At 39.1% G+C, this 12,388-nt stretch overlaps 1 protein-coding gene across 1 annotated transcript; it reads right to left on the reverse strand.

The window, feature by feature from the left end:
* Window positions 1-5,328: 5,328 nt before the first annotated feature.
* Window positions 5,329-7,015, reverse strand: LOC134676034 (serine protease inhibitor 2.1-like). Its single transcript, XM_063534347.1, has one exon. It carries the CDS (start codon window positions 6,850-6,852, stop codon window positions 5,668-5,670), a length of 1,185 nt encoding a protein of 394 aa, XP_063390417.1. The 5' UTR covers window positions 6,853-7,015; the 3' UTR covers window positions 5,329-5,667.
* Between the last annotated feature and the right edge of the window lie 5,373 nt (window positions 7,016-12,388).

A 12,388-nucleotide genomic window follows, 5' to 3' on the forward strand; every position in this document is an offset into this window, starting at 1 on the left:
AACGTTACCAAAATACACAAAGGCCCATTGTTGGGCATCAATGCTGCAGCCAATGTTGGTAAATGCAATATTTGTCGTCATTGGGCCATCGGATGATATCGTTGATTAGCCAACGTTACCAAAATAAACACAGGCCCATTGTTGGGCATCTGTGCCACAGCCAATGTTGGTAAATGCGATATATGTCATCATTGGGCCATCGGATGACATCGTTGATTAGCCAACGTTACCAAAATACACAAAGGCCCATTGTTGGGCATCAATGCTACAGCCAATGTTGGTAACTGCGATATTTGTCGTCATTGGGCCATCGGATGATATCGTTGATTAGCCAACGTTACCAAAATAAACAAAGGCCCGTTGTTGGGCATCAATGCTACAGCCAATGTTGGTAAATGCGTTATTTGTCGTCATTGGGCCATCGGATGATATCGTTGATTAGCCAACGTTACCAAAATAAACAAAGGCCCATTGTTGGGCATCAGTGCCACAGCCAATGTTGGTAAATGCGATATTTGTCATCATTGGGCCATCGGATGATATCGTTGATTAGCCAACGTTACCAAAATACACAAAGGCCCATTGTTGGGCTTCAGTGCCACTGCCAATGTCGGTAAATGCGATATTTGTCATCATTGGGCCATCGGATGATATTGTTGATTAGCCAACGTTACCAAAATAAACAAAGGCCCGTTGTTGGGCATCAATGCTACAGCCAATGTTGGTAAATGCGATATTTGTCGTCATTGGGCCATCGGATGATATCGTTGATTAGCCAACGATACCAAAATACACAAAGGCCCATTGTTGGGCATCCGTGCCATAGCCAATGTTGGTAAATGCGGTATTCGTCACCATTGGGCCAACGAATGTTATCGTTGTTTAGCGAACGGTAGTAAAATACACAAAGGCCCATTGTTGGGCATCACTGCCACTGCCAATGTTGGTAAATGCGATATATGTCATCATTGGGCCAACGAATATTATCGTTGTTTAGCCAACGGTACCAAAATACACAAAGGCCCATTGTTGGGCATCTGTGCCACAGCGAATGTTGGTAAATGCGATGGTGGGCCAATACAAAATTAATGTTGGCTACGGAACGAACCTCGTCCCAACGTTTTCCCTACCGTTGGCACCGTGGGCCCCAACGAAAATGCTACTAGGGTAGGAGTTCGAAGGAGGATTTATCGATCTGCCTCATTCCCGGCAAAACAGTTTCGAGGTCTGTGAGTGTTTCAAAAGTTATATCGCCGCAAGTAAAGAATTCGCACTTTGAAGGATTAATTTCTAGTCCTATTGTTTTTAATGCCGGTATTAAGGTCTTTAAATTCTCTATGACAACATCATGGCTCCCTCCAATGACACCATCATCAAGATACCATACGTTTAATGGTGCTTTAACTGCAGAAATCAGTTTATGTATGGCCAGACAGAATAAAAGGGGCCCTAGAGGGTCGCCCTGTTGAGCGCCGACTTGAGATTGGATGGGTTCACCCGAGTAGAAGAGATTACTCGGGGAGGCATAACATTGATAGATAAAGGGGTACAGGCGTGGAATTTTGTCTAGGACTTCATTGAGGATGATGTCTCTTTCTACACTATTGAAAGCATTTTTTATATCTATCTTGATGATGATGTCATTGGTCGTATGGTGTTCCGTTGCGAAGTGACGAGTGGCATGTATTGCCGCCTCGCAGCCCAGAATTGTGCCAAAACCCAACTGTCTGGGCTGCAAATAGCCAGACATTGTTTCTCTTGTCAAATTCAAATTGACAGATCGTTTTTGTGCTTCTCCCGCTGCCTTCGAGCAACACCGGCTTCCGACACGTCGGAAGGGAGGGGCCCAAGCGATATCTCACCGTACAAATCATTCTGCCATTTTTCGCGGGGGGAAGGTGCACACAGTCGCACTTCTCACACACTTACATACAAAATCCAATCAAAGGCCCTACCGCGAACCACGTTCGACGTGTTGCCTCTCTATGGCACTTGTAAATTCATACGTAAGTGTGACAGGGAGGCAACACGTCGAACGTGGTTCGCGGTAGGCCCTCTGTAATGACGACACAAATACATAGAAAGTGACACACGTCAAAGACAAATCTTGCAAACCTCGATCTCTTTTTGTGTACGGACGAGTGACTAGTATCACAACACGCACACTAACACATTTTCGTTGAAGTATGTCATTGTATTCTGAGAGATGAGAAGTCGGATTTGTCGCTCGACCGATCCGCAATTTGTACTGAGCGAGCAAAATCGATAAATCCAACAATTACTTGAGACTAAAATATAATAATTGTATTTAAATGTAATTAAACGTATGATATGTAAAAAAAAATATTATACGTGAAATATAACACTTTCATTTTGTAAATTTGATGTCCCCGACCTCTTTTTATAACAAAAAACCGAGCAAACAGGCATTTTTGTGCAGCAGTGTTCACGCGCGCGTCTGGACTCGGTCTAGTGAAAAATCCAAGTGTAACTAGTTTTATTACCCGCGCTAGATTAGATTGACGTGCTAATCTTGTACCTCGGCAGAGGGGAAATAGTGGGAATGCCGCCTCCCTTCCGTGTTGCTCGAAGCCCGCTGCTGTTAATATACTAATACCGAAAAAAAATACAGTAAGTTTTAGCTCTAGCTGTAGTATATTGTTGGTTTCATACAAGATAATGTATCCCTTCAAGTGGCATCAGCGGAATCGGGAAAAGTAATCAAGTGACGCCGAGGATTAGCGTAAAAGTGGCGAGGCCCTGATGGGTGGTCGGCGCGTATTTAGAGGATTTTACATTCATCAGTCGGAGATTTAAGCATCCATGTATGAAAATATATATTAAACCATACAGCGTTGGACTCAGAGTTAAATGGTCTTTGGCTATACCAGTGGGGGAAAACCAGAACTTTCGGGTGTTCTCGGCAGCGCTACTAGGCTCATGGTGCGTACACACCAAGCCAACGAACGCTAACGAACGTTTTTCAGTGTTGGCTGTTGTACGTTTGTTGGTTCTCATTCAGGTGCGTAGTGCGTACAGTACACACCAGGCCAACGAACGCCAACGAATGGGTTTCGCTGGCCTTCTAGCAGAGTTTGAAGTTGGCTGTGTCTAGATGGATTAACAAACGCAAACGATTGTTTGTTGGCGTGGAATTTGAAGCAATTGACCCATCGCGGTGTGGATTGGGGTGCGTATCAAGCCATCAACGACCGCCAGCGAACGTTTTTTAGTGTTGGCTGTCGCACCTTTGTTGGTTCTAGCCAACGCCAACGCCGAATACTTATCTTTCGTTGGTCTGGTGTGTAATGGCTCTTCTACACGATGGGCCAACGCCGGCCATTCCAAGGGACGCTTTTATGCGTTTGAGGGAGCAAGTGATATTGCTATCTCATTCTACCGCATGGCTGCGTCCCTTGGAGTGGCCGGCGTTGGCCCATCGTGTAGAGGAGCCGTAATGATGCCGCTAGGCCGCTACGCAGCGGATGCCGGCACACGTTAACGAATGATTATGGAACGATCGTTGGCGTTTGTTGACACGTCCAGACAGAGCCAATGAAGGCCGGCGAAACTCTTTCGTTGGCGTTCATTGGTTTGGTGTGTATGAACCTTAACACTTGTAACTAGAGATGCAACGGATAGTTGTTTGGCCGGATACCGGATACCGGATGTTCGGCCTGACCATCGGCCGAATAATCGGTATCCGGCCGCCGGATATTCGGCCGGCAGAACTATACCTACTTTTCGGTTCTTCAGGTGCGCATTGTGCAGGTTTTGGTTTTGACCTGTTTCATAGTGAACGTTCGCGCGAGTGTGAGTGGAATGTTTAAATTGTTTTAAAATAATAAACGAGTACAATTACTGTTTCTTAAATCCAATTTGTTTAATCCGAAATCAAGTAAAGTTACTATTCGGTATCCAGCCGGATAGTAGGTCACTAACCGGTATCCGGCCGGATGTTAAAATAACGGCCGTATACCGGATAGTAACCGAATATCCGGTGCATCTCTACTTGTAACCGCCTCTCCCGTATGTATAGTGCGGATAGTGCCAGACCGTATACACACCCACAATATAAAATTATGTATTCAAAAGTTATTTGACCCTAGTGACCATGTGTCCTATATACATATACTACATACCCGTCATAGGTACATACCGTCTACAAAAAAAACATTCGCTAAAATTATGCTGTCATGTGAAAAACAATGTGAATGACATACAAAAAACACAATGGGATCTGAGCGTCTATCCGGCTTGACTGCCAAGGCCAATGCATTGTGAAAATTAGCAATAAAGTTTATTGTTATTGTTCGGTGTTGTTTAATAGACCACTTAAACAGTTGACGTGGCTGTGTTAACAACACTAAGACTTCGTCTACGTACACATTTTTTAATTGTGGTGTGTTAATTTAACGGCAGTTCAATTAACACTTTTTAATAAAAATTCCACGATTTTGCTCATAAATCAGGCTTCCATCAAAAAGGTTGTGGGTAGAAGTCGAACTTCAAAATTCACAATTATTTTACAGATTCCGAGTAATCCAACTCAGACTCAGATCCCCCATAGAGTAAATTTCATTCGATACCGTGACGAGCGTTCGCGTTTGCTTTAAAATGGCTTTAAATGTTTATTTTTGTATGGGGTTTTGAACAGCGCGCCAAGCGGGACGTTTTGGTAACTCAATATTGTACGCGAGGATTCCCGTGTACGTCACGTCACACTATCGAATGAAATTTACACTAAGGATACAGATTCAAATTAAATAGGTCTGTATATTATTTTCTATCCATTTGTTTGTAGCTAACAGTACGCTACGAAATGGCTGACGATATTGGAAGTAGGTACCTATCAGCGACGACAAGATGTTGAAACAAGAAAAAACACGAAGAATGGCTTGTCTACTATTCTTCAGGCAGTTTAGGTAGGTATTACATACATTTTCCTCATTTAATCTAAATGTGACGTTCCACGGAAAAAGGTACGTTATGGCGGCCGGCGCTTACGTCGCATAGCGCCGTAATAATTTTGGAGCGGCGTCAATAATAGCGTAAGCGCCAACCGCCATAAGGTACCTTTACCCGTGGGACGTCACAAATTGTTTGCGGAAAAAAATATTATTCTGTGGAATGAAACTTAATAACTAATGTTGGCACAACTTGAGTCTTTTAAGTCTAAATTTGACGAACTCCACTCCGTTTTAAGAAAATAGGCGTTGTTGTATGGTTTGTGTATCTTACACATCAATTTTACATTAACACAATTGGTACATAAATTAAGGAAATGTAGATAAGAGCAACTAATAGCAGGGAAAAATGAAGCAAATGTAAAAGGAACATTTGAATGCAAGAGAATATTTAATAATAATAAAAAAGTATGAACATTTAATTTCAGTCTAACATTTTAACTTAAAACTACCTGATTAAATTATTTTAAGTAACGCGGCGAGATAAAAAACAAAAAAAAAACAAACATGTTCAAAGGCATCAGCCTAATTATCAAGTAGCTTAGTTACCTAGATCACTTAAATTATTTTTCCTAACTATGTAATCTCGAGCGTTAGGTATAACATAACTTTATGACACTTTCTGGCACTTGATTGGTACATTATGTAACTAATATTTAAAAAGCACGTACTGAAATCACGAGTTTTTCTACAAACAACATTAATATACAGTTGGTTTCGAATAGATGCCACCAAATATAACAGTCGTAGTAGTTTTCTCAATAATAAAGTACGCAAAAGGCTTATTGGCTCTCATAAGTGGCGTCGATATCCTATCGGCGAAATTGGCGGAAGTCGCAGCAGAGGCTACCGTCCCAGTTTCAGTGACTTCAATGTCAGCTTTGTGCACAATGGCCGACACATAAATATTCTCATTCGTGACACGTTTGAAACTAGCCACATCTGGCTGAAAAATGTCGTAAACACCCATGTCGTTTAATGGCTTGTTCATAACAACATTCGTACTAATCTTGAATCTAGGAAGTTTAATGTCAACGTCAGTCGACCCGTATTCTTCAATATCGCTCTGCAGCTTCTTTGTTATTTCTGTAAGGGTCACATTCTCTAGCCTTCTATAGACATCGTCCAATTTTACTCGGGGATGAGGCAGAATTAACAGCATAGAATATTTTCCATCATTTCCATAAGGCAATTCGACAACAAACGCTTTTAAGTCAACGATATTGGAGAATGGAAATTCCGCTCTTTGATACATCATGTTGACTTGTCCTACGACCTCATTATTTTCGTTGTAAAAGTTCTCAACTGTTGTTTCGCTCGCGTTGAAAGGGGATGACCATAAACCTTTAAAGGATATCACATTAGTTAAAATCATCCTAGACTCCGCAAAGTCATCCGACGTTAGCACGTTAGAGACTCGCCCTCCGGAATTTTGGATAAAATTGTTCGCTTTGCCAGCCGCCAGGTCAGGATTCTTAAAATCGAGTACTTTTATTGTCGCGTCGAAATCTGTGCTAATCGTTTTCCGAAAGTCCGGATTCAAAGTGAAATCGTCGTCGATGAATACAAAGTTTTTGCTCGTCAGTGATACTCCGTTTGTGGACGGATTTAGCACAGCTTTTGTCAATTCTTTGTAGCCGGCAATAACGGTTTTCTTACTCCTTGGGAGGATGAAAGCGCGTTGCAACTCCGCGAAACTGTTGCCCGTTGCACCGAGCGCGACTCCGGTCATTAGGGTCCATATTCCAAAAGGCGATATTACTACATGTCCACCAGTTTGTTTCTGTGTATGATGCAGAAGTTCGATGCTGAAGTTTCTTGATCGCGCACTAAACTCCTCGGCATAACATGTCGCGACAAATAGTAGGAAAACTATGGTCTTCATTGCGTGTGGCCTCGACCGCGGTCGTCTATGTACTGGCGGCAATTATCGTGCTAATGTCAAGGTAGTCTCTAAAGCAGGTTTCCGGCAATATCATTTGTGCTTACCGTACCCTGTTGATGGATTATATGCCTTACAGTTATAGAAATAAGTTATTATTTTGTTTAATTTACGTAATGATTTATAATGTTTTCAATGATATGAACTTGACTTGGGTCGTCGGCAGCTTGAACGAAATGATCGTCTTTTTCCATAAACTAAACCGTATATAATATGTTTAGTTGTTTTATCAGAACAGGTAAATAATTATAATTATCATTTATGCCAGGAGTGTCCAAAGTTTTCCAAAGTTTGTATTATGCCAGAAATTGTTTGCATTGTTTATTTTTAAGAGGTGCTGTGCTGCTGTGCTATCAAGTTCTTTCTTTTGTCTGTAAGTAAGTAGTACTAATCATGCTGAAGAAGTTCAGGCAAGTCTCATACTAGTTTACCTACGTACAGTCGTACAACCTTATGGGGTCTTCCCTCAAATTATGAGATGGCGGGCTTGGACGAAGCAAAGAAAGCTTGGTGAAGTGCTTGCCCGAGAAAGGATTTCCCAACTTGCCAAAGAAGCTGGGAAGACATCGTGCGCCAAATTTCTGTGGATTCCTATGTCGTTAGAGTCAGTTATTTAAGATTATTGATTATTTTAGTTATAATGTACCTACATTTTTACAAGCTTTTATTTATTTTCACCAGACCGTTGTCTATCTGTCTGTCTGTAATCAAATCTTGCAAGTTAAATTTGATCCACTTCCCGGTTTCCGATTGATGTGAAATTTTGCATACATACGTAAGTCGAGTGTCAATGCAATATTATGGTGTCATCGAGCTGATCTGATGATGGAGACTCTGTGATAAAACAACGAAACCTATATAATTGTGTTTGGGGTTTTTAGAATTGTCTCGATGAGTATTAGTTGCCTGTGGAAAAAAAAAGTACAGTCGGCGATAAAAGCTTGTACCAAAAATGAAATTTTTGCCAAAAACTTATTTCATTTATGAATAACGTAGGTTTTCTTATTTCAAAGTTTTATATTGTATTGGTTTTCTGACAATACATGTCCACGCCAATGTCACACCACGATCGTAGTTACGCCACGGGTTTCCCCACAAGCGTTTCGTGTAATTATAATCATATGAGAAGCGTGACTTTATATAAATTACAGACAACCTCTACTTTGACGTACCGGGTTCTAAACTTCTAATAATATATAATTCAACCAGTCAACTCGACTCGAGATAGGTAAATAAACAGTGTTTACAGCTTGTTTACAGGGCAGCTAACAGATCTCGTGCTGTTAGACTTTTGCCCCCAAAATTGTCTTAGGACTGTTAGGAGACCTTCCTTAATTTTTAGGGTTCCGTACCTCAAAAGGAAAAAACGGAACCCTTATAGGATCACTCGTGCGTCTGTCTGTTTGTCCGTCTGTCACAGCATATTTTCTTGGAAACGACTGGACCAATTAAGTTGAAATTTGGTACACATATGTGAATTAGTGACCCAAAGATGGACATATTTTTTTATAATATTAAAATACATAGGTTCGAAGTTATAGACGGTCAAGCAAATCTTGTCAGTAGAAAAAGGCGTGAAATTTAAATTTTCTATGGGACGCTGTCCCTTTGCGCCTACATTTTTCAAATTTGCCGCCTTTTTCTACTGACAAGATCTGCTTGACCAAGTATATTTAAGAAAAAAAGCCAAAAAATGACCATGCCCCCCCCCCCTTTATCTCCGAAACTACTGGGTCTAAAATTTTGAAAATATATACATATAGTTCTTTACCTATAGATGACAGGAAAACCTATTAGAAATGTGCAGTCAAGCGTGAGTCGGACTTATGTACGGAACGTGACGGAACCCTAGAAACGCGAGTCTGACTTGCACTTGGCCGGTTTTTTTAAAAACAGTTAAGTATTGAGATTTACAGATTTTAGAAAAAAATTAAGCCAGAGACAAATTCGTCAACTTGTTCAATTTGTTTTTCTGATGCCGATCAATTCCATTTCTCTCCTGGATCAAAAGCTTCTTAGAGACGAATCTATGTTAGGGCCCTGGAAACGTCACAAACGGGAGAAAATGGTCCTGGTGACGATAACAGTTATATGAGATCTCTTAATAATCTCTTGGATATCGTACAATCTGTGTTAAGGTACAAAGTGACTGGCTGACTGGTTACCATATCATATTTTTTCCGAAAATGTATGTTCAATATTTCATTTGCCTTTACATTTTAGGTAGATATTACTTTTCTATAATTATATTAAAGGTGCCCCATAGTTGCCTATGGTGCAGTGCATGATCTACTTTCTTCTAACTTTCTTAAAGTCATTTAATTTATTAGGTTCGGATTACTTACCTTACCAACTTACCGCAATTTATTGAGTTATTTTTTTGTTTTTAAGTAGTGAACCCTGCTTGTATTTAGTATTATGCGTACTATGTATGTATGTACATCTAATTATGTAGGTATATTTTATTTTTATGTGCCGTCTGAGTGGAATTGGATAAGTACGACTCATACGAAGTTTAGACAAACAGTTTGACCTCTTGTCACTCCTTTAACTCTCCAACGGACCCTTCAACCCGACATTTAAAAGGAGGCATCCAATAAAACAATGTAACACATTGTTTTATTCAATTTCACATAGTTACTTCCAAGGACGAGCAACAATGGTCTTTATTTTGTCTCTCCAGATAAGTGTAACTGTATTTGGATGTTAATGGTTCTTTTGTTAAAGAAACAATCACATTTTGTACGTATTTAAAAATCGCAAGGTCGAATTGCTTGGTCTGATTTAAGTTTTCATGGGTGCCTCATTTGTTGGGTTGTAGTATAATTTTTTTTGGACTACTAAGTATGACTAAAAAATAAAATCAATAATCATCTCAAAATAAATATGGTCGTTCTTTTTGAGCAGTTGTGCAAAGTTTGAGTATCACTGATCATTGACTCACGCGAGGATCGGAAAATACGCCACATTAACATTGTAAACAATTAAGTTGAAGCTGCGGGCACTATGCCTACCTACCTGTCATGGGGGTAAAAATTACCGATTAACGTCATGCCTACGACCAAAAAGGGCCTGTCCTAGTGCAATTTTGGGGATAAGCGGTCAAATGAGAAAAGATCCATGATGTAGGTATGTACTTTTTTAGTTCTATTGATTTCATTAATTTCAATTATATAAATTACCTGATGTACCTACCTAATACATGCAGATAGATTGTTTAATTTCATGTTCTGTAAGCAAAAATTATGACGCTCTGAAGTAAAAAGATCCCACAGGTAGTTTTTTTTCACGTAGACTGACGTCTATTTTAACGTTTAACAATATTTTCTTGACTCATTTGTCACACACACTGAGTTGTGCCAGATTTAGCAACACAAAAGGACGTTGAGTCACATCCTACTAGCGGTATTTCCTCCTCTTCGATACTAAGTGACAACTGCCACTTGCGCCATCCCACTAACCCAGGGTTAACCGGTTAAACCTGGAGTTACATCGACCGCTTAAGCCCGGGTTTAGTGGCATGGTGCAAGGGCCCTAAGTGGTCTATTAGTATGGCCCTTTGTACCTTACCCAAGAAACGTAAAAAATCGTTTCTAATTTGCATTGCCATACCCTTCGAGTTTGAATAATATAGTATACATAATAGTACATAGTATGTACAAACACTACCTATAGTAAACAGGCTTAGGTTCAAATGGTCGCTAAGTACCTACCTACTTAATATTCATCGCTGTATTGCATCGATAGGTACAAAAGGCATTCTGATTGCCCTTTACGAATAACCATTGCCCACATTAGTCATTTAATGTTATTCTATGATAATACAGTGAAACCTGGTTAAGTGGGACCTGGATAAGTGAGAAACCTCTATAGCTGGGACTCATGGTGCGGTCCCGACACTTTAGCACTGAATTACCTCTGTTACTGAGAAAAAACGAACCTCTATAACTGGGATTCGTTGTTGTGATTTTATAGTCACATTTACCTCTATAATTGAGACAGAGAGTGTATTTTACCTCTTTTACTGAGACTATATTTATAAGATTACATTTTCCTAATTGTTTTTTAGAATTTTATAGGACATTTACTTCTGTATCTGAGATAACGTCAATCTATGACCTCTCTAACTTGGACTTCATTGAACAATTTCCGTATTCTTACTAACTCTTAGTTTATCCACAAATTCCGCATTTGCCTAATTGTGTCTAAACAACTTCAAGTTTGATTTAGTTAATTTATGTAAGTACAGTGAAACCTGGTTAAGTGGGACCTGGATAAGTGAGAAACCTCTATAGCTGAGACTCATGGTGCGGTCCCGACACTTTAGCACTGAATTACCTCTGTTACTGAGAAAAAACGAACCTCTATAACTGGGATTCGTTGTTGTGATTTTATAGTCACATTTACCTCTATAATTGAGACAGAGAGTGTATTTTACCTCTTTTACTGAGACTATATTTATAAGATTATATTTTCCTAATTGGTTTTTAGAATTTTATAGGGAATTGACTTCTGTATCTGAGATAACGTCAATCTATTACCTCTCTAACTTGGACTTCATTGAAAAATTTCCGTATTCTTACTAACTCTTAGTTTATCCACAAATTCCGCATTTGCCTAATTGTGTCTAAACAACTTTAAGTTTGATAAGTAACACGAAAAAATAAATTTTCATTTATTAAATTTCTAATACGCAATGAAGTCCGTATCAAATTTAATTTAATTTTGAAATATCTATCCTTTGGAGAATCATTCAAAATAAATTCAAAGAAATATTTAACCAGACTTAAAAATATTTAGGGACATGGATTATTTTACCTTATTTATTTTTAAAGATAATTACTAAATACCTTATTAACCACCTCTATAACTGAAATATACTCTATTCTCACCTCTATTAATGGAACCCTCTGTAAATGAGACAGAAATTTATTTGTACCTGGCTAACTGGGAGCCTGTGTAAGTGGAAAACCTCTTTAAGTGAGACAAATTTGCTCGTCCCTTGAGATTTCACTTATCCAGGTTTCACTGTAGTTAAAACTATCGAAACGAAAGCTGAAATTTTGATAACTAACACGAAAAAATAAATTTTCATTTATTAAATTTCTAATACGCAATGAAGTCCGTATCAAATTTAATTTGATTTTGAAATATATATCCTTTGGAGAATCATTCATAATAAATTCAAAGAAATATTTAAACAGACTTAAAAAATATTTAGGGACAAGGATTATATTACCTTATTTATTTTTAAAGATAATTACTAAATACCTTATTAACCACCTCTATAACTGAAATATACTCTATTCTCACCTCTATTAATGGAACCCTCTGTAAATGAGACAGAAATTTATTTGTACCTGGCTAACTGGGAGCCTGTGTAAGTGGAAAACCTCTTTAAGTGAGACAAATTTGCTCGTCCCTTGAGATTTCACTTATCCAGGTTTCACTGTATATGGCCATGCCGCCATAGTGATGT

The sequence above is a fragment of the Cydia fagiglandana genome, chromosome 2, assembly GCF_963556715.1.
Source record: "Cydia fagiglandana chromosome 2, ilCydFagi1.1, whole genome shotgun sequence".
Classification (NCBI taxonomy): Eukaryota; Metazoa; Arthropoda; class Insecta; order Lepidoptera; family Tortricidae; genus Cydia; species Cydia fagiglandana.

Excerpts from the sequence above, each read along its gene's own strand:
- LOC134676034 (XM_063534347.1), bottom strand. The coding sequence starts at position 6,852 with ATGAAGACCATAGTTTTCCTACTATTTGTCGCGACATGTTATGCCGAG.